At 39.8% G+C, this 25210-nt stretch overlaps 1 protein-coding gene across 1 annotated transcript in view; it reads left to right on the top strand.

The window, feature by feature from the left end:
- NOS2 (nitric oxide synthase 2) overlaps positions 1-21998 on the top strand; it is a 48918-nt gene extending 26920 nt beyond the window's left edge. Inside the window, exons 16-26 of the mRNA XM_075263082.1 lie at positions 34-208; positions 952-1084; positions 4494-4572; positions 8416-8597; positions 10819-10982; positions 11517-11727; positions 14801-14888; positions 16865-16983; positions 18278-18426; positions 19158-19352; positions 21927-21998. Of these exons, the coding sequence (XP_075119183.1) occupies positions 34-208; positions 952-1084; positions 4494-4572; positions 8416-8597; positions 10819-10982; positions 11517-11727; positions 14801-14888; positions 16865-16983; positions 18278-18426; positions 19158-19352; positions 21927-21998 (1567 nt within the window). The remainder of the gene's footprint in view (positions 1-33; positions 209-951; positions 1085-4493; positions 4573-8415; positions 8598-10818; positions 10983-11516; positions 11728-14800; positions 14889-16864; positions 16984-18277; positions 18427-19157; positions 19353-21926) is intronic.
- Positions 21999-25210: the final 3212 nt, after the last annotated feature.

Genomic DNA, 25210 nt, shown 5'->3' with positions numbered 1-25210 from the left:
CTAACTGTAGTATAATTTGTAATTTTATACCAGATACGCTATATTTGGACTTGGCTCAAGCATATATCCACAGTTTTGTGCGTTTGCCCATACCCTAGACCACAGACTGGCACAGCTTGGTGCCTCCCAGATTGGCCCTACAGGTGAAGGAGATGAACTTAGTGGCCAAGAGGAGGCCTTCCTATCATGGGCTGTTCACACATTTAAGGTATGCATATCTATTAGGCTCAGGCCCAACATTGCAGAAACGCAGCTTCTTCTTTTTTTTTTTTGCAGCTTTTGTTGTTTTTTGATACAAAGCCAAGATTGAGTAAAAAAGGAAAGTGAAATATATAGCAAATACTTACACTTCTACCTTCTGCTCAATCCACTCCTGGATTTGGCTAAAAAAGCAAGCAGCAAAATCTTTAACAAAAAAAAAAGCTGCGTTTCTGCAACTTGGGGCCTCAGCTTTTAACGTTTTTGTTCATATTTTTACATATTCATGTATTTTGTATGTTATTTTTAGGTATTTAACAGTAGGTTTACAACTGCATTCGGGTTTCCATTCGGGGGTCCTCTTGTGGCTCACCGAATGGAAACTTAAGTCGTTTAAAAAAGCAGTTTAGGTGGAAATCCGCAGACCACATAAACTACTGTATAATGCAGCGCTTTTCTCTCTGCATTTTTTAAATGGGTTCAGGGACGGAAACTCTGAACGGAGTTTAAGCACTGATGTGAATCCAGCCTTAGTTTGTCTTTTACCTGTTTTATATAATGTGTAGTATGAAATAAATATGTCAATAAAACACTTGAACATGGTTTTACAGGTAAAGCTGTGCCATACTGTGTCGCCAATTGACACTCTGTCTAGAAACCACCCACAGCAGGTCTCAGTGGCTTTGGCCATATGCTACTGACGTGAGAGTCCAACCTAAAGGTTACATACAATATTTCTCGTATCGCTCTCAGGCTGCCTGTGAAGTGTTCAAGATTCGTGACAGAAAGAAAATCACACTGCCAAAATGTTATACCTCAACGGAAGACTGGATTCCAGAAAATTATCGACTCGTGAATGAAACCCAGCCTTTAGATCACATCAAAGGTATCTGTCAATGGAAAATGTTATGTGAACCAAGATCTAAAAGCTTAACTTAAAGCTCTAGAGCTATTTGTATACAGGATGAGAACGTGTGGTATGAGCTTAGCAGCCTACAGGACAGGAGACATTTCTACTAGCCCCTACACTATGTGGTCTTCCTGGGTGTCGGACCCCCAGTGATCATGTATTTATGACTTATTCTATTAGATAAACAGCTATCGCCAATGATAATGGTAATGTTATTATTGCAGATACTCCAATTAGCTGTGGTTGGGTTTTCATAATGATGCACCAGCATCCAGTTGCGCTCTCCGCTCTGGATTAGGCCCGATGAATGGACCTAGTCGGGAGGAGGGAGTGTCTTCACGCCAAATCATGAGGCAAAACGGGCTAAAGAATGAGCATCTTGCTTCTTTTTCCGGGAGTCGGCTTGTTCCTGAATGGCTGAAACACCTGAACGGCTTACATTGATTTTTGGTCAGGATTTTGAGGCCGTATGATCTTACCCTAAGAGAGAAAACAGGTTGATGTAAATAAAACCGATTGATGTAAATAATAGCAGGGAAATCTGACAATGAGGCTGAAGCCCCACGTGGTGGAAATCTCAGCGGAAATACCACGCCAAAAACATTTTACAGTCCCTGCAAAGGGACTTTAGCAAATCCCATCCACTCATTGAGGAAAATACCCCCAGCATTAATGCTGCGATTTCCAAAACCGTCTCGTTTTTCAAAATCGCAGCATTTCAATTATACTTAAGGAAACACTGGCAGTTTCTGTATAGGTATAACTGAAGCAGAAAGTCTGCAGAGGAAAACTCTCGGGACTTTCTGTGAAAAGTGCTGCAGGAAAAACCACAGTGCGTTCCTGCCACAGTTTTTCCTGCAGCGATTTTTCGCAGTGGCCTGCTACGTGGGATCTTAGCCTAACAATGTACTAGGCAACTGCTGTTTGTTCTTCACAATGGCTCCACAGATGGACTCTTGGGAAGAGCAGGCTGTTGATCTGCTAGGAAAGCTAGCTTTTATGTTTTCAATTATTATACAGTTCCCGATTATCCTATTTTCCCTGTATGGCACTTAGCTCATTGTTATCCACCATCTGTATAGTAGCTGAGACCCGGAAAAGGTGTTGTCACTATGTACTAGGAAACAGACTGCAAGATGATGTGCACATTTACAGCTGAGTAACGGGACCACATGTTCTTTAGCTGTAAAATGGTATTGTTGTATTTTTTATAGGATGTTGAATAGATTACAGAAATCTGTAGATGACATTAATAGGAAAATCTGAAAAAATTTCTGGACCAATGTCTTAATAGCAAAAACCTAATAAGTGGGATTGAGCAGATCTTGAGATTTCAGGATTGTTTTTAAAATACAATTTTCGATCATTTTCCAGATGATCCTGATCGCGATCGTGAAATTTGCTTGATCACCGATTGGAATCCAATCTTTTCCGATCCCTCAACCCTAATGTTAACTTTTCCCACAATGATTGGCCAGTAACCAAGCATTGTGGGAACAAACATGAGACCTCGATCCTGCCGAAAAAGATCAGGATCGGAATTCTGATCGCAATTGTGAAATTTGCTCAATCGGCAATTGGAATCCGATCTTTTCGGATCTCGATCGCTCAACCCTACTAATAAATGCTATAACTATGAATATTGCTGCTCTCAAGGAGGGCATACGGACCTTTGTCTAGTTCTTTTAGAGGATCTCTGTACAGTTTCCGCTAACAGAGACTTCCATAATCCTAATGTTCTTACATCAAAGAATCCCCTTCTGATGTTTGAGCTATAATTTAACCCAGTTTCTGGAATAATGTTTAGTAAACCTCCATTCCCAAAAATATCATAATCGGCCATGTCACAGCCATTTTTTAACAGCCCTCACATGGCACCATTAATATCCTCTCATTCAAAAGTCAGAGCAATTGCTCACCACAATTTGCAACTTTTATCATACAGTGAATTCCTGGTGAAAAATGATGAAAGTGTATGATACATTCTTTTGAGTGCATTTTTGTTTGTTGCCAATTTTTAAGGCTTTTTAGCCCAGGTTGTTTTTTTTGCAAGTTATATCTTGTCTTGGAAGTTAACCTAAAGATCCTTTATGAAATTAAAGGGGCTAAAAGGGGCTGAAGGTTATTTAATGGCTGCAGCTACCTTTAAGTCCTGGGCCCCTCATGGTGAATGCTTCGTTTTACATTAACTGCAAAGTGGATGGGATTCTGGCTAATCCCATCCACACATTGCAAACCGCAGTGCGGACATGCTGCAATTTCCATAACTGGCGCAGTTTTGGAAATTGCAGCACGTCAATTATATCTACTGAAACACCAATGCTTCCCCCTTCACCAGCTTCCCCCGTAGATATAATGGTAACAGAAAGTCCGTGGAGGAAAACTCTGTGAACTTTCTGCTCAAAGCGCTGTGGGAAGAACCACAATGCATTCCAGCTGCATTTTCAAAAACGTTTGCATTTTTGAAAATCACAGCATGTCTATTCTACCTGTGGAAGCTATATAGATATAACAAGGGCAGAAAGTCAGCACGGCGCTTCAAAACAGAGCACGGCGCTTCAAAACAGAGCACGGCGCTTCAAAACAGAGTCCATTGATTTCAATGGGAAGCGCGCGTATATGCCTATGTACGTGCGCTTCCCATTGAAATCAATGGGCTCTGTTTTGAAGCGCCATGCTCGGTCACGTGTATACGTGTCTAAATGAGCATCGTGCTTACGCCATGTAAAGTGGCCCAAAAACTTTGCAAATAAAAAAATGTGATACATTTCCATTGCAGTTTTTTCCGCTGTGGTTTTTTTTTTGCTGTGCTTTGCTACATGGGGCTTTAGTCTAAAAATTATACCTGTGATAAATTCCCTCCCCATTGAAGCTAATGATAAATCAGTATGCAGTGCACTCCTGTGCTTTACAATTCATGTCTTTGCAAGAAATTAGGAGATTGTGTCAGGAAAATAGCTGAGTTCACTATAAAGTTATACTTTGAACTTAAATAGCACTTATTTGGACCTAAAGCTGACACTGAGTAAATGAAATTTATGCTAAGGACCCATGTTGTGGAAATACAGCTTTTTTTTGTTGCAGATTTTGCTGCTTTTTTTGAGCCAAACCCAGGAGTAGCTGCTAAAGGAATGGGAGATATATAGGACACTCTTATACTTCTCCTTTTTGATCAATCCACTTCTGGGTTTGGCTAAAAAAAAAAAAGCAGAAATTCTGCAGCCAAAAAATGTGTTTCTCCAATGTGGGGCCTCAGCCTTAATAAGAATTAGACCAATGCATTATAACAAAATAAAGATCGCTAGCAATTCTTATTACTTATAGTCTGTATGTGAGGCACAATGTAGTCAGATATTAACTGCAAAAATGATCTGTTTGCCTGCAGCACTTTCCAAACTGCATTCAAGAAGTATCCTAAAAATGACCTTAAAGTCAAGGCAAAATTTGCAAAGCTCTAAGTCTAGGTAAGTGGGTTGAGAACATTGGTACATACAGCTCGGCATAAGGGATTTGCGCTATCTGCTAAAATGATGCATGCAAGAAATCTGTGAAATGTTCAGCAGAAGCAGTTGTGTGATTTAACCATTGCTGTACTTGTCTTTTTGCATTCATGAGATATTAGTGTTTCCCTGTAAGACCGGGTTCAGACGGGGTTTTTTGGGCTGGATTTTGACGTGGAATCCATGTCAGATTCCTGCTCATAAAAACACCTATCTTTGAAAACAATGGGAGCCGGTCATTTCCTTTTTCTGTGAGCGGTTTGTTTCCACTCACAGAAAAAAGAAGCAACATGCCATTTTTTCAGGCGGATTCAGCCACGGACGTCCGCCTCGCAACACTCAATCCCAACTAGGCCCATTCATTTGGGCCTAATCCGGAGCGGAATGCCATGACTGGATGCCGGTGCTCTGTATACACTGCATCGGCATCCAGTCGCGGCTAGCCATTTTTTGGACTGGATTCTGAGGCTAGGCCTAAAGCTAGATTTATTATGAGGAATTTGGAGAGGAATTTGAGGCAGTTTTCCACCTAAAACATCCTCTCCAAATACTATGAACCTGTGGCACAAAGCTGAAGTAGATCTTTATCTTTCTGCTGCAGGTTATATAGCTGCAGCAGAGAGGTTATATAGCTGATATACAGAAAGCGTAAGCCTGAATCAGCCATGGAGACTGTACCAAGATCGACCAGAAAGCTTCCTTATTTGGTTTATTTGGCACTCAAATAAGAGCGTCCATCATTGCCTTCCATTGAAAATATTCCAGCAATAGAGCAGCATAGTCATTACACAGTGTACAAGGCTGTCTGCATTTAGCTTTGTACACTGTGGACATAAGGCAGCCACAACAGCTGATTGGTGGGGGTGCTGTGTGTTGGACACCCATTGATTTGATATTGATGCCCTGTTCTAAGGATAGGCCATTCATCTCTAGTCCTTGATCCTTTTAAAGAGCATCTTTCACCGGGAATGAGCAAATTAAAGGGATTCTACCATTAAAAATCTTTTTTCTGTGGCTAACACATCAGAATAGCCTTTAGAAAGGCTATTCGTCTCCTACCTTTAGATGGGATCTCCGCCGCGCCGTTCCTTAGTAATAACGGTTTTTACTGGTATGTAAATTAGTTCTCTGGCAGCGATGGGGGAGGGCCTCAGCACCAAAAATGCAATGAGGGCATCACCACCACTGCCCAAGAACAGGATCCTGCGCCGCCTCTATCTTCTGCTGGATCCTCCCCTTCTTTCTTCGTCTGATAGCAGCTGTCCATTGGGCTGACTGTAATCTCACTTGCTAAGGCATACTAAACACTTCCATTAATCTTTTCATTTTCTTAACATGCTGTTTGCCTTCTCTCATTGCAACCAAGTCAGGGGCACGCTCATAACCCCCCTGAATAGATTCTCTCATTCTGATCATGGACTGCATAAACCCTCCATCATCTTACACAGAGTTTACACAATAAAGGCTGGGCAATCTCGGAATGGGAGATTCGGGTCTTGTGACCGCGTCCAGTCACAATACCTGCAACTAGCCTGGAATTTGCAGTGTATGTGAACCCCCCTGGTGCCACAAAACCTGTGTCCGCGTCAGGGGTCACAGGCTGGCGTTCTCCCAGAGACCAGGACCCCACTACTTCCCAACCTTTCTGGTGGTCTAGTAGTGGCCATACTTGACTGGGCAGGAGTTCCCTGCTCTGCAACCCCAGAGCTAATCCAGGGATCTGGACAAGGACTAATCTCTGGTCTATTTAACTATAGGGAGTCACCATAAAAAATAAACTACTCTAACACACATGCTACGGGATGTGTAACACACACTCAATGGGGTCTCCCTTATCGATCATGCCCAATCCAACAGACAGTTAGCCAATTGCGACTTACAAACAAATCAGGTTCTTGGAACTACACAGCGAGGGTGTCCCAGTCGCTCAGGCAGACCCCAGGAGTCGACAGAACTGTCCCCAGACTCACACAGGACCGTCCAATACACAGATAAGCCACAGATTTATAGAATCAGCAGACTTACCGTGTCTGAGTGGAGGTGATCAGGCTCCTAAATTGGACGATTCAGGGTCATCCAGGTGGGCTCGGCGTTGGCCAGGGTGGTCCCTCGCCACTTCGAATGTAGCCCCACGTTGGGCGCCAGCTCTGGATAAGTCCAAGTATAAAGGGGGGTGGCCCATTAGGGGTCGCTTGTCTTAAAGAGGACCTTTCACCACTTTTGGGCACATGCAGTGTTATATACTGCCAGAAAGCCGACAGTGCGCTGAATTCAGCGCACTGTCGGCTTTCCCGATCTGTGCCCGCTGTAAAGAGCTTACGGTGCCGGTACCGTAGTGCTCTATGGTCAGAAGGGCGTTTCTGACCATTAGCCAGAGACGTCCTTCTGCCTCGCGGTGCCTATCACGCTGTGCTGTGGAGCGGGGAGGAACTCCCCCCTCCCTCTGCTCACAGCGCTCGTCCATAGCCGAGTATTATCAGGAGAGGGAGGGGGCGTTCCTCCCGGCTCCACAGTACAGCGCGATTGGCGCCGCGAGACAGAAGGACGTCTCTGGCTAATGGTCAGAAACGCCCTTCTGACCATAGAGCACTACGGTACCGGCACCGTAAGCTCTTTAAAGCGGGCACAGATCGGGAAAGCCGACAGTGCGCTGAATTCAGCGCACTGTCGGCTTTCTGGCAGTATATAACACTGCATGTGCCCAAAAGTGGTGAAAGGTCCTCTTTAACCTGATAAAGAAATCCCCTGCCCCAAACCTGTCTGGGTCCAGATTGGTGATAGACACCAGGGACTTAGGGAAAGTATAACAATGTTTTTAGGGGGGACTGTGAAGTTTATAATCCTGTAATTTGTACATTGTTATCCTTAAAGTTGAATGCTAGATATAGTTGCTTATGCTTGAAACTGCTATAATGTTATATGATAAGATGGCGTCTGTATCCAAGATGGGTACAAGAAAAACAAATGCTTGGCTTACTGCCATAAGACAGCGTCCCAAGGTAATCACGCAGGAGCGGGACCAGCTGGCTATATATGGCACTGCTTAAACTTTTTCTGTTTGATTGAGATGTATCATACCAATCAGCAATGAAAATGAAAACTTACATTGTTGTTATATCACTTCCTTTCTCTGCTACTATTTAACCCTGTGTTCTCAATAAAAAGTACGTCAGCACAGATTCTTTGGTTGAGGGAAGAATGAATACCAACACAGAATGCTGTGATTTCTTCAGCGCCGGCCCTCAGCCTTATCAATTAGGACGACGACAGTTACCTGAGATTATTGGTCAATTAGTCATAAACGTGACTATGACCTTATCAAGGACAGATATAAATGGAAAGTGTGAACAAAACTTAAGAAAATGTACTATAGTATGAATATACACTAAGAAAACCTTCTAATACTGGAATGAATGGAATATTGAGTACCGGTGCAAATTTTCAATTTCAGTTCAATAGAAGTGAATTGGATCTTTCTTCACAAAAAGTTTCTATGTAGAATTATAATAAACAATAACTGATCATACCACGGGCAATATTGCTTTTACAGACTGTCTCCTAATAGCATTCAGTAACATAAGTGCTGATGTCAACACCAGACAATTGTGGGCACTTGCCAAATCCTACTGGGTTTGGATGCTGATAGACATGCTCTACATAAATTATCATCTTCTATGATACATCCAAGAAGCAACATTAATAACATGGTGGAGCCCCGCTGTAAATGAATTTGTTGATTCTGCTCAGTGAGAGGAAATCCTGTATACGTAATTACTCCTATTATGAGTTCCTTCTTGTTGTTTTCAGCCGTGCCACCCTCCTAGTGAAACTTTCCAGTGAGAATTCCCAGGAAGTTGAGTATCTGCCAGGAGAACATGTTGGTGTGTTTCCTGGCAATCAGCCCGAGCTAGTTACAAGTATAATGAAACTTCTGAAGGATGCGCCCCCCATCAATCAGGACATCCGGCTGGAGACACGCAGCGAACAGGGTAAGGGTCTGCTTTGTTTTGGTGAACGCCTTAACTTCCTTCTTGCTATATACAGATGTTTGCTGCGTCATTCTAATACTGGATGGTTAAGCTGTCTCTTTGATATAATGATTTCCTGACTCCCATCATCAAATACAAGTAACTTTTGGGTGACTTTACGATAAAAAGGATTTTTTTTCTTTGCTCTGTTCTAATTTTTGCAGTTTTATCCAATGACCTCTTCTACAATATACTGTACCTAACTGCAGATAAATAACAAATAATCCTTGGCTATATAATGACATGAAATATAATAGCAGGTAATAAAAAACAGGATTTTTTTTATTAGCCATATTAGATTAGTTATCTGTCAGCACATTATGTTGCCTTGTCTATGGACAGCTTAATATGGGGACAGCTCCACTCTCCTACTAGCCCAGAGCCCAGAATTCAGCAGACCTGCCCCCATATTATATTGTCCTTAAACGGGGTGGCCAAGGACACTGACAACATATCCTCTTTAACCTGCCATATAACCATACATTATGATGGATATTATCATTTGTATTACAAACCAATCTGATATGGCAAATGCCTTACTGCTCTTCAATGGACTGCTGATCTATCCCATGTCGCTATATAATCAAGCATTATTGCTAGATGGAATTTTGACTTGAAGTATTAAAACTGAACTTGTTGGACTACAGGGCATTTAAAAAAAAATAAATCTTTCCACTTAGATGGATGCAATTAAAAAAAAAAAAAAAAAAATCCATATTGTTCAGTGGCATAGCAACACTTAAATTATATAAGTCATTTACAATTTAGTACTTGATCCTGTTTAAGGGGCTCTATCATTGGGAAAAGTCATTTTAACTAAGCACATACATGCATAGCCTTTAGAAAGGCTATTCCACACCTACCTTTAGTATGTAGATTGCCTCAGTGGTTTTTGAATGAGCCCGTTTTTATTCATATGCTAATTAGCTTCCAGCCAGCACAGGAAGTTCCCAGCAGCACTACCTCTCAAACAGGAAGTCAGCAGCAGCAGCAGAATGGGCTGTGCACATACATAGGAAACAATAGGCAGAGGGTGCCCGATCAGACTTCCGGGGTGCATCGAAAGACTAATTAGCATATGGATAAAAACGGGCTCATTCAAAAAACCCGGAGGTGATTTACAGACAAAAGGTACATGTGGAATAGCCTTTCTAAAGGCTATACAAGGATTTGCTTATCTAAAAATGACTTTTCCCAATGATAGAGCCCCTTTAAGGTTAAGGGCCCAGGTTGCAGAAATGCAGCAGAGAAAAAACCCTGAATTGTACAGTACCAGCAAAGTGAATGAGATTCTGGCTAATCCAATATACAGTACACATTGCTGTTGAAAACCTGTGTTTTAGAAAAATGCAGCATGTCAATTTTACCAGCAAAAACACTTGCATTTTCCCTATAGATTTAATAAGGGAAGAAAAACTGCAGAGAAAAATGCAGCTAAAATGCAATGGAAAAAGCAGTGCTTTTCCAGTGCGTTTTTTTTTTTTTTTTTTTTTTGCAGCATTTTTTAAGTGCTTTCTGCAATGTGGGGCCTTAGCTTAAGGCAGTGTAAGTGAAGCTATGGCCAGAAGAGGCACTCAGAGCCCTCTCTGTGGACACCCATCTGTGGAATAAGTTAGACTATGTGGGGGTCACTGTGGAGCAGATTGTACTGTGTGGGGGCCACTGTGGGGCAGAATGTACTGCATGGTGTCACTGTGGAGCAAATTATACTGTGTGGAGGCCCCTCATTATTTCTATCACACAGTATCAGTGATATTAGTACAGGCTGTAATAACCTTGCACTGCATGCCTGCAAATAAGAGGAAGAGGAATAACATTGTACTGAGACTCTGGCTACAATTGGCTGTTGTCGTCTAGGGCTGTAAATCTTGTAGGTTCACTAAAGGTTATCTTGTACCACAGTAAGGAAAAGTCATACGGTTAAACTTCTTGCTAAATAAAGTCCAGGAACTATTGCAAATGAATGACTTTATCAAGCAAATTAAGCCACCTGCTTAGGATATGAAGGAAGGATGTGTGAAGCTGTCCAAGGTCATGTCATTTACAGGACTTTATGGGATTTTACGTATCACTTTGTACTAAAAAAATTACCTAAACTTAGCAAAGGTGGGAATAATTAGAAACTGTCAGGAACACTTTGGATCGCTTTCGAATAAATTTCCTCTCCTTCCTGTGTTTTCAGGTAACTTCTGGACAATCAGTGAGAAAATCCCTCCCTGTTCACTGTCCCAGGCATTGACTTATTTCCTAGACATAACTACTCCACCTTCCCAGTTGCTTCTGAAAAAGTTGTCTCTTCTGGCTGCTGACGTAGGAGACAAACAGAGACTGGAAGACTTGAGCAAAGTACGTACAAGGTCCATCACTCTACACCTAAGATTGTCCTTTAGATATAACTGAATGTGTCTATTTTGGGTAACTTATATTTGTGGCAAAAACAACAAATTATCTGAAAATTAGCTGGAAAAACAATTGAATGGAACAGAACTTTTAAGGTGCTTACGCATTTCGTGTTGCCAGTGTCCAAAACAATTGTCTTTTTCACACATTATGTGGATGCTGAGTAGCACTAAAATACATATTAATGGTCCATATGAGGGTAAGTCAAGATGTCACATTGTATAGTGCACAGTATTGGTGATGGATTTATGATCATGTACCCCAGAAAACAGAGCAATAAGTTGTCATGGATTTCAGTGCAGTAAAGGGTGCGCCTTACTTACGAGTAGACGTGGTCCTCCTCATAGATCAGGTGCAAGCTCTAATAGCACAGGAGATATGAAACCCCCGGTCTTCATACATCTTCCCCATTGTTTTTCATTTATCTGAAATTCTGGTCCAAGATTTAATAAAGTCTTTTGTATCATCATACATTTTTAGGATACAAAAAAGTATAACGCCTGGAAATCTGACAATTATCCATCATTGCTTGAAGTTCTGGAAGAGTTTAAATCACTAGACGTCCCGACTACATTTCTGTTGACTCAGTTGCCACCGCTTAAGGCAAGGTACTACTCTATAAGCTCCTCAAATGACATGACGCCTGGAGAAATTCATCTCACCATTGCAGTTGTAAACTACAGAACTCAAGGTTAGTGACTTAGTTGTTAAATCAATGAGTGACACTGAAAATAGGCTGCAATTTGTCAGTATACTTTGTGTATTAATTATGAATTAAATCTACATGAAATCTACAGTCATACTTTTTTCTGCATTTTACATTTTGATGACATGCCTCTCTTATACCAATGCACTAAGTCTCAATTTCTAAAAAAGTGTATATACAGTTTCACTATAATAACATCTCATCATGTCAGTGTATAAACAGTATTATTACAGCATCATTACATAATTTCTGTCAATATATACAGTATTACTACAGCATAATCTTATCATGTCTATCAGTATATATACAGTATTACTACAGCATCTTATCATGTCTCAGGGTATACAGTCCTATGAAAAAGTTTGGGCACCCCTATTAATCTTAATCATTTTTAGTTCTAAATATTTTGGTATTTGCAACAGCCATTTCAGTTTGATATATCTAATAACTGATGGACACAGTAATATTTCAGGATTGAAATGAGGTTTATTGTACTAACAGAAAATGCGCAATATGCATTAAACCAAAATTTGACCGGTGCAAAAGTATGGGCACCTCAACAGAAAAGTGACATTAATATTTAGTACATCCTCCTTTTGCAAAGATAACAGCCTCTAGTCGCTTCCTGTAGCTTTTAATCAGTTCCTGGATCCTGGATAAAGGTATTTTGGACAAACAATTCAAGTTCAGTTAAGTTAGATGGTCGCCGAGCATGGACAGCCCGCTTCAAATCATCCCACAGATGTTCAATGATATTCAGGTCTGGGGACTGGGATGGCCATTCCAGAACATTGTAATTGTTCCTCTGCATGAATGCCTGAGGATTTGGAGCGGTGTTTTGGATCATTGTCTTGCTGAAATATCCATCCCCGGCGTAACTTCAACTTCGTCACTGATTCTTGAACATTATTCTCAAGAATCTGCTGATACTGAGTGGAATCCATGCGACCCTCAACTTTAACAAGATTCCCGATGCCGGCATTGGCCACACAGCCCCAAAGCATGATGGAACCTCCACCAAATTTTACAGTGGGTAGCATGTGTTTTTCTTGGAATGCTGTTTCTTTTTGGACGCCATGCATAACGCCTTTTTTTATAACCAAACAACTCAATTTTTGTTTCCAAAATGAAGCTGCCTTGTCCAAATGTGCTCTTTCATACCTCAGGCAACTCTATTTGTGGCGTACGTGCAGAAACGGCTTCTTTCTCATCACTCTCCCATACAGCTTCTATTTGTGCAAAGTGCGCTGTATAGTTGACCGATGCACAGTGACACCATCTGCAGCAAAATGATGCTGCAGCTCTTTGGAGGTGGTCTGTGGATTGTCCTTGACTGTTCTCACCATTCTTCTTCTCTGCCTTTCTGATATTTTTCTTGGCCTGCCACTTCTGGGCTTAACAAGAACTGTCCCTGTGGTCTTCCATTTCCTTACTATGTTCCTCACAGTGGAAACTGACAGGTTAAATCTCTGAGACAGCTTTTTGTATCCTTCCGCTGAACAACTATGTTGAACAATCTTTGTTTTCAGATCATTTGAGAGTTGTTTTGAGTAGCCCATGATGCCACTCTTCAGAGGAGATTCAAATAGTAGAACAACTTGCAATTGGCCACCTTAAATACCTTTTCTCATGATTGGATACACCTGGCTATGAAGTTCAAAGCTCACTGAGGTTACAAAACCAATTTTGTGCTTCAGTAAGTCAGTAAAAAGTAGTTAGGAGTATTCAAATCAATAAAATGATAAGGGTGCCCATACTTTTGCACCGGTCAAATTTTGGTTTAATGCATATTGCGCATTTTCTGTTAGTACAATAAACCTCATTTCAATCCTGAAATATTACTGTGTCCATCAGTTATTAGATATATCAAACTGAAATGGCTGTTGCAAACACCAAAATATTTAGAACTAAAAATGATTAAGATTAATAGGGGTGCCCAAACTTTTTCATAGGACTGTATATGGTACTACAGCAGCATCTAATTGGAGAAGATTTATTAAAATTGTCATTTTTTATGTTAGTTTTAATAAAGGGCCCAACAGTAACAAGTTATGCCTGATTTATAAAGAGGTTCTGGCCTATGGGCCAGAATGGAAAGCTAGCATAGATTTCCTGTATAATTCACAGCAGAAAACTGGTGTGAGTTAAGGCTGGTTCACATCTGCGCCCTGGTCTCTGCTTTCAGGTTTCTGTGCTCTGCCGACAGGAGACGGAAACCTGGCAGCCAGTATCCACCTGTGAGCGTCCGTGTGCGTTTTGTAGTCTCCGTTTTTTTTTTAACTGGACACAAAGTCCTGCATATCTGTTTCACCGCGGAGACCACAAAACTCTCATAGACGCTCACGGGCGGACACTTTGCAAACCCATTCAAACGAATGTGTTTGAAAAGTGACTGCCGGTTTCCGTCTCCTGTCCAGTTGGGCAGAAGACAGAAACCTGAAAGTGGAGACCGGGGCGCAGATGTGAACCCACCCTTAAACTAAATATGACAGGCTGAGGAGTTTCCGCAGAAAGTGAATCAATGGAGTTAGTGGCTAAACCATTATAGTGACTGCCCTTCATAATACCTTGCCTGGATTCAAAACCAAAAACACATCAATTGAAAAAAATAAATAAAATAGATGTAGGGATCCCCTGTGTAATTTTATTAAACTTTTCATACAACTGCAAAAACAATCCAGCTAACAATGGATCTAAAAGAACCCCATTGACTATAATGGGGTCCATTGAGTATTGTACAAGTGTTCATTTTATGAGGGCCAACACATTCATCTTTTACAATGAATAAACCTTATTTACTGTAAATGGAATGGATGAGTATAGTGAGCCACATTTTTTCCTTTTTTGTTAATAATAGCATTGGACAGCTTAATAGTAGTCTATTATTGGTAGCATCTACTGAATATATGGTCTCATAAGTTTCATTATCACAGGAAGGAATTGCTTTCTATAAAGAGATAAATAATATTTTAAAATATACAATATATTTTATCATAATTCTAATTTATCAATAATTTTTTTTTTTTTCTCCTGTTTATGGAATAATGTTTAATTTTAGGAGGTCATGGTCCACTTCGCCATGGAGTATGTAGCACATGGTTTAACACTATCAGCCTGAATGATATGGTTCCTTGCTTTATACGAAGGTATGAAAAGAATACAGAATGCAGAATACAGAATAAAGAATGCAGACAGAATACAGAAATGCATGACTTCCAACCAATTTTAGATTTAGGCCGGGGCCCCACATCGGAAACGACGCAGGAAATATTGCGGCATTTTTCAGTATCTGCAAAGTGGATGGTATTCATGCGAATCCCATGCCCACTTTGCGTTTAAAACCGCAGTGTAGCCCCAAAGATAGATAGGTTAGGGTCTCTTGAATCAGAGGGTGTTTTTACCTTGTGAATAGGTAACTCTGTCTTTGTTTCTTAACCCCTTCTTGCCACCACCATTTTTCATATTTCCAAAAGCCATAACTTTTTTTTTAGTTTCCTGTTCACAGTACCATATGAGGGCTTCATTTTTGTGGGACAAATTGCATTCATAGTGGTACATATACTATTCCATACAATGTGTTTGGAGCTGGAAAAAAAATCAGAATGGGGTGGAGTTAGAGAAAAATTGTATTTGCGCCACTTTCTTATGGGTTATGTTTTTATGGTGTTCACTGTGCAGCTAAAGTTACATGTTTCCATTATTCTGTGGGTTGGGAAAGATTATGGCGATATAGTTTTGATTGTGTTTGATACCTTCAAAAAATCCAATATGACAATTTTGACATCTGTAACTTTTCTATATTTTTGTATGCGGGGCTGAATAAGGCCTCATTTTATGCAGGGCCAAACATACATTTTAGGGTCAGTTCATATGGCTCCCTCCTGATTAGACCCATTCATTTGGGCCTAATCCGGAGCGGAATGCCACGCTTAATGTTCACATGTGGCATGCTGGTTTTGCCGTGTGAACATACCCTTAGTTATACCATTTTGGGGAATGTTTGATGATCACTTTTTATTTAATTTTTGTAGTAGGCAAAACAGAAAAAATACAGCAGTTTGGCCATTTTCATTTTTTTGCCCCGTATTCACCATATTACTTGCATATGTTTGTAGTTTGGGTATTTGTGGATACAGGGATACCTAATTTGTTTCTGTTTGGTTTTGTGTATTTATTTTTATTTGAGATGTAGGCAATTAGAATTTTTAGTTTTTTCCAGTTTTTGCAATATTTTTTAAAATCTTCATGGGTAAGTGAAGTGTAAATGTTCACAATTGGAGCAGACACCGATTGCAGACATTATGTAGAACAGCAGAGACCTGGCAACTATGGCAGCTGCTCGGTTTCAGAATGGCAACTATATGTAACCCCTTCCATAGTATGTCGGATATCGTATTTAAATATGGCGGCCGCTCAGGAGCTGAAGAGCCACCATAGCCCCCAAGTCTTTGCTGTGTTATACAGGCACTGATTGCTGGTATTACGGTGTCACTCAAACCGACCGAGGTGCCATTTTCCTAGTGCCGCACGAACACCGCCATTTTGGGGAGGATCAAAACAATTTTTAAAAAAGTAAATAAAACTATATAAACTACATGCACCATGGAATCATACCAACCCATAAAATACAGGTGACATTTCGTGTTGGCTCACAGTGAATGCCATAAAAACAAAGCCTGTAAGAAAGTCGCACAAATGCACTTTTTCTCCAATTCCACCATTCCATTCTCATTGATTCAGGTGACCCTAACTTATCTGTTTGCAGGGTACATATGCCGGGTGCTGGTGATAGACTCCCTTTAAGAACAAAATAGACCAATCTCTAAGATCTTAATGACAAATCTAATGAATAAAGCAAGGTGATAAGCAAAGATTATTTATAATTGAAGTAGAATCAGGGTTGGTATAATGCCACAAAACAACTTTCATTCTGAAAGAGAGCTCATTTGCATACTTTTTCCCATGGAGCGCTGCCAATAACATTAGTACCCCCCTTTCCACCCAGCTAAAAAAGCTAAAATATATCGTAAAATGTGTATAATCCACTAATATCTGTAGAATGAATGAACATTCCCCAGTATGCTATGGATTTGTGGTTTACATTACATTTCTCTTTTTTCAGCACAAATACATTTCATATTCCAGCAAACCCCTTGTCGCCATGTATTCTGATTGGCCCCGGAACAGGAATTTCTCCTTTCAGAGCGTTCTGGCAGCAGAGATTGTATGACATGGAGAAAGGTATGATAAACATGGAGGGCGTGAATGCATTAATGCAGCATAAAATGAACAATTTTTTTTAACTAAACTATTTTCTACATTAAAAAATTACTTTTGTATTTTAGCTTGGGTTTGTTTACTTGATACTAAAATATGGAAAGCAGTTCACAGTTTGGATATGTGATTGCAAACCGGTTTTCATAGATATGTCAAGCTGATTCAGGAACCGTATCTCTGAAGGTCCTTAAGTATTCCATTAACACTACTAGTAGGATATTTCAGGATTAAATATTAGGTTTCTGGAGATATTAAACATTCCCTCTAAGGTTTTTTTGATCTCATTCACATTGGTTATTTGCATTGCTCTGCTTTGCAGCAGAAGCAGAACAATGAAAAAAACAACAGTGCTAGACGCCCGACATGAAGGACATCGGCAACACCCAATGTACCCCCCATTAGCCCTGATTTGGTCTGTTGTGTTTCCTTAATGGGACCTGTTATTTTTCCTAACAAAATAGCACAGCATGTCCAACATATTTGATAGAATATACAACATAAGCTCCTAATGGACTATTCAATGCAGATGTGAACACATGCGAGTCTCACTTCTCTGCCTATCACATTCAGAGTACAGATTAGTATAAAGGGGTTGTCCCAGTATGGACAGTTATCCCCTATCCACAGGACAGGGGATAAGTGTTCAATCGCTGGGGGTAAGACCGCCGAGTCTCCCATTGATCAGGAGAACAGTGGACCAAAAGTCTCCCCAAGGCCTCTTTGTGAATGGAGCCCCAGTGCACTTTCATGACCGGTGCTCCATTTATTTGTATGTGGCTATGGGCACATTACAATTCTGGCAACCCCATAGAAGTAAATGGAGTGCCAGTAATGCATGAGCATTGGCGCTCCATTTACAAGGAGGCCTTAGGGCGACTTTTGATAACCTGTCCTCCTGATCACTGGGGACCCGGAGATTGGGCCCCCAATGATCGGACACTTATCCACAGTCCTGTGGATAGGGCATAAGTGTTCATACCGGCACAACCCCAATACATGCTAGCAGAAAGATAGGGAAATCACGCTTATTTGCAGATTTTTTTATTGTATTATAATAATCTCACTAGTTACTATTTAAGCTTTTATTTTTTCTAAAATGTATGTAATAAATATATATAGTAATAAAATGTTATTATATTTTATACATTTATTGTATACATTTACATATGGTATAATTTTTGGTAACTTAACATCATAATTTCTATAATTCAACATAGACATAAATGCCAATAGTAATTCTCTAAACCTGCAATTTCAGGTAAGAAAGTTGGCTCTATGATATTGCTAACAGGCTGCCAGCAACCAGAGGTTGATGAAATCTACAAAGAAGAGAAGGAGTACATGAAAAGAAAAGGTGTCATACAAGATGTGTTCACTGCTTACTCTCGGTTGCCTGGACAAGCAAAGGTGGGAAATTCTTAGCTTAGAGCTTAAGGAAGCAATATGGAAAGTTTAATATATATTTTATACATAATGTACAATAAAACAGTCGCATTGTTTTCCATATTGCCTCTTTATTCTTCATACCGTAACATCCCAAATGTTTCCAGCAGCAACTTTTTTCAATGTGACCATCTTCTTTGTCAGCTTCTAGACCATGTGCCCTCTCTTTGGCCAACACATTGAACGACTTTCATCTGTTAATTTTCCAAGTGTCTGGGATAGTTGAATGTCCATCTGAAGGTTCATGGTTGGTCATGTGCTTGAAACGGTTGGCTATCCAGATCAGAATGTTTGGAAATGGGACAGAATGGGATAACAAATAAGAAAATCATTATTTATTGTACTTCACCAGTCCCAGATCCCCTGCTGTTCTCTCCGTCCTGTTCCCCTTTTACAAAGAGAAAATACTGCTCAGTGAATGGCTGGGCGGTCATTTCTTGCATGTGGTCTGGGACCAGGAGCAGCAGGGGATCCTGGAACCATCAGGATGGCTACCGCATGGGAACATGAGGTGAGTGCTTTGTTTGATTTTTTTTTAACCCATTCCGTCCCTTTTCTCAAAAATGCTGTCCTGCCATGTAACCCCTATAAGCCAACTATCATGATATTTTATTTTAAAATTCTTTCAGCTATGTGAAACAATACTTGTACAATTGTGATTTTTAATATGAATTACTCGTTCCCATTATCCACAGACATATGTCCAGCACATTCTGGAAAAGAATCTTGAAGATGAGGTTTTTAGAACTCTGTTTGGAGAGGAAGGCCATGTGTACGTGTGTGGACATATTGAGATGGCCAGAGATGTGGCTACAACTATTAAACTGATCATTGCAAAGAAGAAGGGTCTGTGTGATGAGGAAGCGGAACAATGGTTGACACAGTTAAAGGTATTTTACACTTGTGCGTGATTTGTCTTTTATTTACAATGAGCCTAAAGCAAATTGAATGACGTAATACCTGCACTTGTATTAGAATTGCAATCGTCTTATATTGGAGCATGTTTTCTTAAAACTGCATTGTGGTGTTCCCCTGTTATTTCCTGCTGAGAATGTATGGATAACTTGACAACTTGGCATTAACTTTTCCATTGTTATTAGGGTGTATCACTGCCAAATCTTCCATCAGCACTGACTGGGCAGCGTTAGAAGGGGAAAGATATCATTGTCATTTTATTCATACATTTCCAAGAGGGATAACAGATTACAAGCAGAACAATTTACATATTAATTAGATCCATCCATATGTAATGATGTATGTCAGAATCAGTGGATGACAGCAGAGGATATGACAACCATTGGAGATGGCAGCAGTGGAATACAGACACTACATATCCTAGATTGACCACTATTCTTAAACACTGCGTGTTGTGACAAGACCCTTATGCCCAAAACACAGAAGTGTCCAACTTCACTTTTCTCTCAAAGCCAATTCAATATGATATTGCATACACTAGCAAAACCCTTGACAGAATACAATTCATAACACAACCCTGGATCGCCATTTGTGGATACATGTAAAAATAGACATTTTGTGACAGAATATCATGAAATCATGTTGTTTTGCAAAACTGTTTATCTCATAAATGTAGAAATCCGGGAACTTCCAGCTAAGAATAAGGAGATGAATGAATATTGTACTTGCATATATATATATATATATATATATATATATATATATATATATATATATATATATATATATATATATATATATACAGTCCTATGAAAAAGTTTGGGCACCCCTATTAATCTTAATCATTTTTTGTTCTAAATATTTTGGTGTTTGCAACAGCCATTTCAGTTTGATATATCTAATAACTGATGGACACAGTAATATTTCAGGATTGAAATGAGGTTTATTGTACTAACAGAAAATGTGCAATATGCATTAAACCAAAATTTGACCGGTACAAAAGTATGGGCACCCTTATCATTTTATTGATTTGAATTCCCCTAACTACTTTTTACTGACTTACTGAAGCACAAAATTGGTTTTGTAACCTCAGTGAGCTTTGAACTTCATAGCCAGATGTATCCAATCATAAGAAAAGGTATTTAAGGTGGCCAATTGCAAGTTGATCTCCTATTTGAATCTCCTCTGAAGAGTGGCATCATGGGCTACTCAAAACAACTCTCAAATGATCTGAAAACAAAGATTGTTCAACATAGTTGTTCAGGGGAAGGATACAAAAAGTTGTCTCAGAGATTTAACCTGTCAGTTTCCACTGTGAGGAACATAGTAAGGAAATGGAAGACCACAGGGACAGTTCTTGTTAAGCCCAGAAGTGGCAGGCCAAGAAAAATATCAGAAAGGCAGAGAAGAAGAATGGTGAGAACAGTCAAGGACAATCCACAGACCACCTCCAAAGAGCTGTAGCATCATCTTGCTGCAGATGGTGTCACTGTGCATCGGTCAACTATACAGCGCACTTTGCACAAATAGAAGCTGTATGGGAGAGTGATGAGAAAGAAGCCGTTTCTGCATGTACGCCACAAATAGAGTTGCCTGAGGTATGAAAAAGCACATTTGGACAAGCCAGCTTCATTTTGGAAACAAAAATTGAGTTGTTTGGTTATAAAAAAAGGCGTTATGCATGGCGTCCAAAAAGAAACAGCATTCCAAGAAAAACACATGCTACCCACTGTAAAATTTGGTGGAGGTTCCATCATGCTTTGGGGCTGTGTGGCCAATGCCGGCATCGGGAATCTTGTTAAAGTTGAGAGTCGCATGGATTCCAGTCAGTATCAGCAGATTCTTGAGAATAATGTTCAAGAATCAGTGACGAAGTTGAAGTTACGCCGGGGATGGATATTTCAGCAAGACAATGATCCAAAACACCGCTCCAAATCCTCAGGCATTCATGCAGAGGAACAATTACAATGTTCTGGAATGGCCATCCCAGTCCCCAGACCTGAATATCATTGAACATCTGTGGGATGATTTGAAGCGGGCTGTCCATGCTCGGCGACCATCTAACTTAACTGAACTTGAATTGTTTGTCCAAAATACCTTTATCCAGGATCCAGGAACTGATTAAAAGCTACAGGAAGCGACTAGAGGCTGTTATCTTTGCAAAAGGAGGATGTACTAAATATTAATGTCACTTTTCTGTTGAGGTGCCCATACTTTTGCACCGGTCAAATTTTGGTTTAATGCATATTGCACATTTTCTGTTAGTACAATAAACCTCATTTCAATCCTGAAATATTACTGTGTCCATCAGTTATCAGATATATCAAACTGAAATGGCTGTTATAAACACCAAAATATTTAGAACTAAAAATGATTAAGATTAATAGGGGTGCCCAAACTTTTTCATAGGACTGTATATATATATATATATATATATATATATATATATATATATATATATGTTTAGTATTCAGTATTCAAACCCACAAGTACCTGTTGTTGGCAAAGTGAATGAAGTATATAAAACTGCCACTTATTTTATTTTCCAGAATGAGATGCGGTATCATGAAGATATATTTGGGACAACATATAAACCACGACAGTCCCAGAATGGAAACTAAACCCCCTGACACATTATATCACTCCCATGAAATTGATTTGAAAATGTCTCCAAAGCTTAGAATATTGCAATGTAAATGACAGTAACATTTCTTCAACCCATCAAAACGGGGACAAATATGAAGGAACCAATTCAAATATGAAAGGCAAAGATTTTTAAGAAAAACGTGGACAGATTTATTATAATGGTTATGACTCACCTCTGGAGAAAAAATCTCATTATTGTGGTGCATTTTGGATCGAAACTATGCAAATTGTTTGCAACAAGATTAAAAGTCCAAGTGGTTTTGTGGGAAAATGCGCCAGTTTTTGGCTTAAATTTGTGGTCCACAGTAAGCCAACAAATAGACGGTATAAGCGTGGACTAGAGAGTCTAAAGATGCACCAAACTGATCATCCAGCATCATCCCCTGAGATCTGTGAAACCTAGTACATTACTTGTATAGGTTTACGCTGTCTATTAGTAAATGGGAGCCATTGTATCTCCTGCATGGACAGTACATGGATGGGAAGCAAGAAGGGAACAAATGAACTTTTATTAAAATATTTTCATATTTTATCACCCAACATTAGTCATTTTAACTTATTTGTATGAATAGTAATAGATTTGTGACGATTTTTAAAAATGTATTACAAAATATTTCACTATCTATGAAAGCAATAGAATTCCAAAATATCCCGACCTGTCACCGAGCACCTACAGAATGGACCGATGGGCCTTACCAAAACATCTCTAATCTCTTTTGGACAAATACATTAACTATCGAACTTGGTAATACAAGACCGTGTGTGAAGAAGATTTGGAGAAATCCTGATTTTTGCATTCGGAGGCGTTTGCTCGATTATATAGAGACTTTATATGAGTAAACTACAGTAATAAAAGTGCCAGCTGCCATTGATAAGTATGGAGGTGTATGTACATAGGTCTTATGTTCTGAAGCAAAATATGCATTCACATTGTATACGTCTAGTCTAGTTTAGCAACACTAAATATTGTGATACTTCTATTTTTGTAGTTATAATAACAATATAGATTTTTTTTAGATATGTTTATGTATTGTATTAGTTTTGTTTTTTAAATTTTGACTCTTTAGTAACTTTTTTCTTCTTTTGTACCTTTTTGTGCCTATGTTTTTATGAAAACCCTAAGGGAACCAATGATATATGCCTGTAGTAGATATTATGGTACTATAGCTATATATACAGTATTCAGACGGTAGCAGAGTCAACCGAAACTTCTGCAATTGGTTAAACTGCCTCATTGTGATCTTTTTACAGAAGACCTAATCCAATGATTTATCATTATTTTTTGTTGTCTTTTGTGATAAGATATCAGGCTGCTGCAATTTAACCAAATTGTTAAAGGGATCCTATCATTTAAACACATTTTTTTCTGGTTGACACATAGGAATAGCCTTAAGGGTGCATTCAGACTACGTAACGCCGGGCGTGTATGAGAGCCGTACACGCCGGCATTACGGCAGACTGCCGAACACTTCCCATTCACTTCAATGGGAGCGCTCGTAAACGCCGCTGTTACGAGCGCTCCCATTGAAGTGAATGGGAAGTGTTCGGCAGTCTGCCGTAATGCCGGCGTGTACGGCTCTCATACACGCCCGGCGTTACGTAGTCTGAATGCACCCTTAAGAAAGGCTATTCGTCTCCTACCTTTGGATATCCGCTCCATGCCACCGTTTAGTAGAAATCCTGTTTTTTGCTGGTATGCAAATGAGTTCTCTCACAGCACTGTTGGTGTCGCCAATGCAGCGAGAGAACTCTCCAGCACCGCCTCCATCTTCTTCAGGAATGGGTCTTCCTTGTGTCTTCTTCCAGGGGTTGGCTTCAAACTTCTAGGCCTCAGGCCTAGGGCAAAAATGACTGCGTATGTCCGCCGGCCACAAGAAAATGGTCACTTTTTCAGTATTGTAAGCGGCCATTTTCTTGTGGTCGTTGGGCATCTGCAGTCGGCTTTGCTCTAGGCCTAGAAGTTTGAAGCCAACCCCCGGAAGAAGACGCGTCAAGACCCCATTCCTGAAGAAGATGGAGGTGGCGCTGGAGAGTTCTCTTGCAGCATTGAGGACACCCCCGTGCTGTTTGAGTGCTGGGGCCCGCCCTCAGTGCTGCGAGAGAGCTCATTTGCATACCGGCAAAAAACGGGATTTTACAGAGCAGCGGCCTGGAGAAGACATCTAAAGGTAGGAGACGAATAGACTTTCTTAAGGCTATTCCTACGGGTCAACCAGAAAAAAAATGTGTTTAAATGATAGAATCCCTTTAACTCTGCTGCATCTATATTTTGTGTGTCTCCTTTGTCCAGCTGAATCTAGCTTTATCTACTTGTATGTCCATACAATACATCTCTGGCTGCCAAACTGGTACCTGTTTGGTCAAAACTGAAATATATGGTTGGTAGTTGCCTGGCTGGACCAGTGGCTCAAATAGCAACCTCATATTCCTTAGTTTGCAACCACATATGACTTATGTCATTCAAGCCAAATTTATTTGTACAGTATCTGAATTTTATCAGAGCCTATATTAATATATTTAAGTAATTATTTTTAATAATCATTGGTGTGTTCCTGCCAAATCTTTAAAAATCTGTGAAGGAAATGAGTTTACCCTGTATCATAAAAATGTAAAATTAAATAAAGATAATGTAAAATTCCAGCTTGAAATTAATAATTTATGTCTAATAACATTGCAACCATTTTTTTTTTTTTTAAATCTTACCCTTACACTGTTTTTTTTTGTTTTTTTTTGTAGATTGTGAGCCGCATATAGGGATCACAATGTACATTTTTTTTTTTCCCTATCAGTATGTAGAATGGGAGGAAATCCTAGCAAACATGGGGAGAACATACAAACTCCTTGCAAATGTTGTTCCTGGTAAGATTCAAACCCAGGACTCAAGTGCTGCAAGGTTACAGTGCTAACCACTGAGCCACCATGTTGCCCCACACAGTGTTTTAAACCCCACCACAATGGCAATTGATTTAGTAAAATCCCTTATATGCTGCTTGTCTTTTAAAGCTGATGTTAGCATATCCAGCAGGAAGAAGTATCACTCCATCCTGTATGTTTCCCATTCTATTTGAATCTATTCCTGGTTTTGGCTCCTAAACTACATGATAATCTGCCATAAAAACATCAGTGTTTTTTTTTTTTATTAAACAATATTTTTCCAAATAAACATCAGCACATTGTATGAACATAT

Source organism: Leptodactylus fuscus, chromosome 2 (assembly GCF_031893055.1).
Source record: "Leptodactylus fuscus isolate aLepFus1 chromosome 2, aLepFus1.hap2, whole genome shotgun sequence".
Classification (NCBI taxonomy): domain Eukaryota; kingdom Metazoa; phylum Chordata; class Amphibia; order Anura; family Leptodactylidae; genus Leptodactylus; species Leptodactylus fuscus.
The sequence above is the reverse complement of the archived record's forward strand: the minus strand, read 5'-3'. Positions and strand labels throughout refer to the sequence as shown.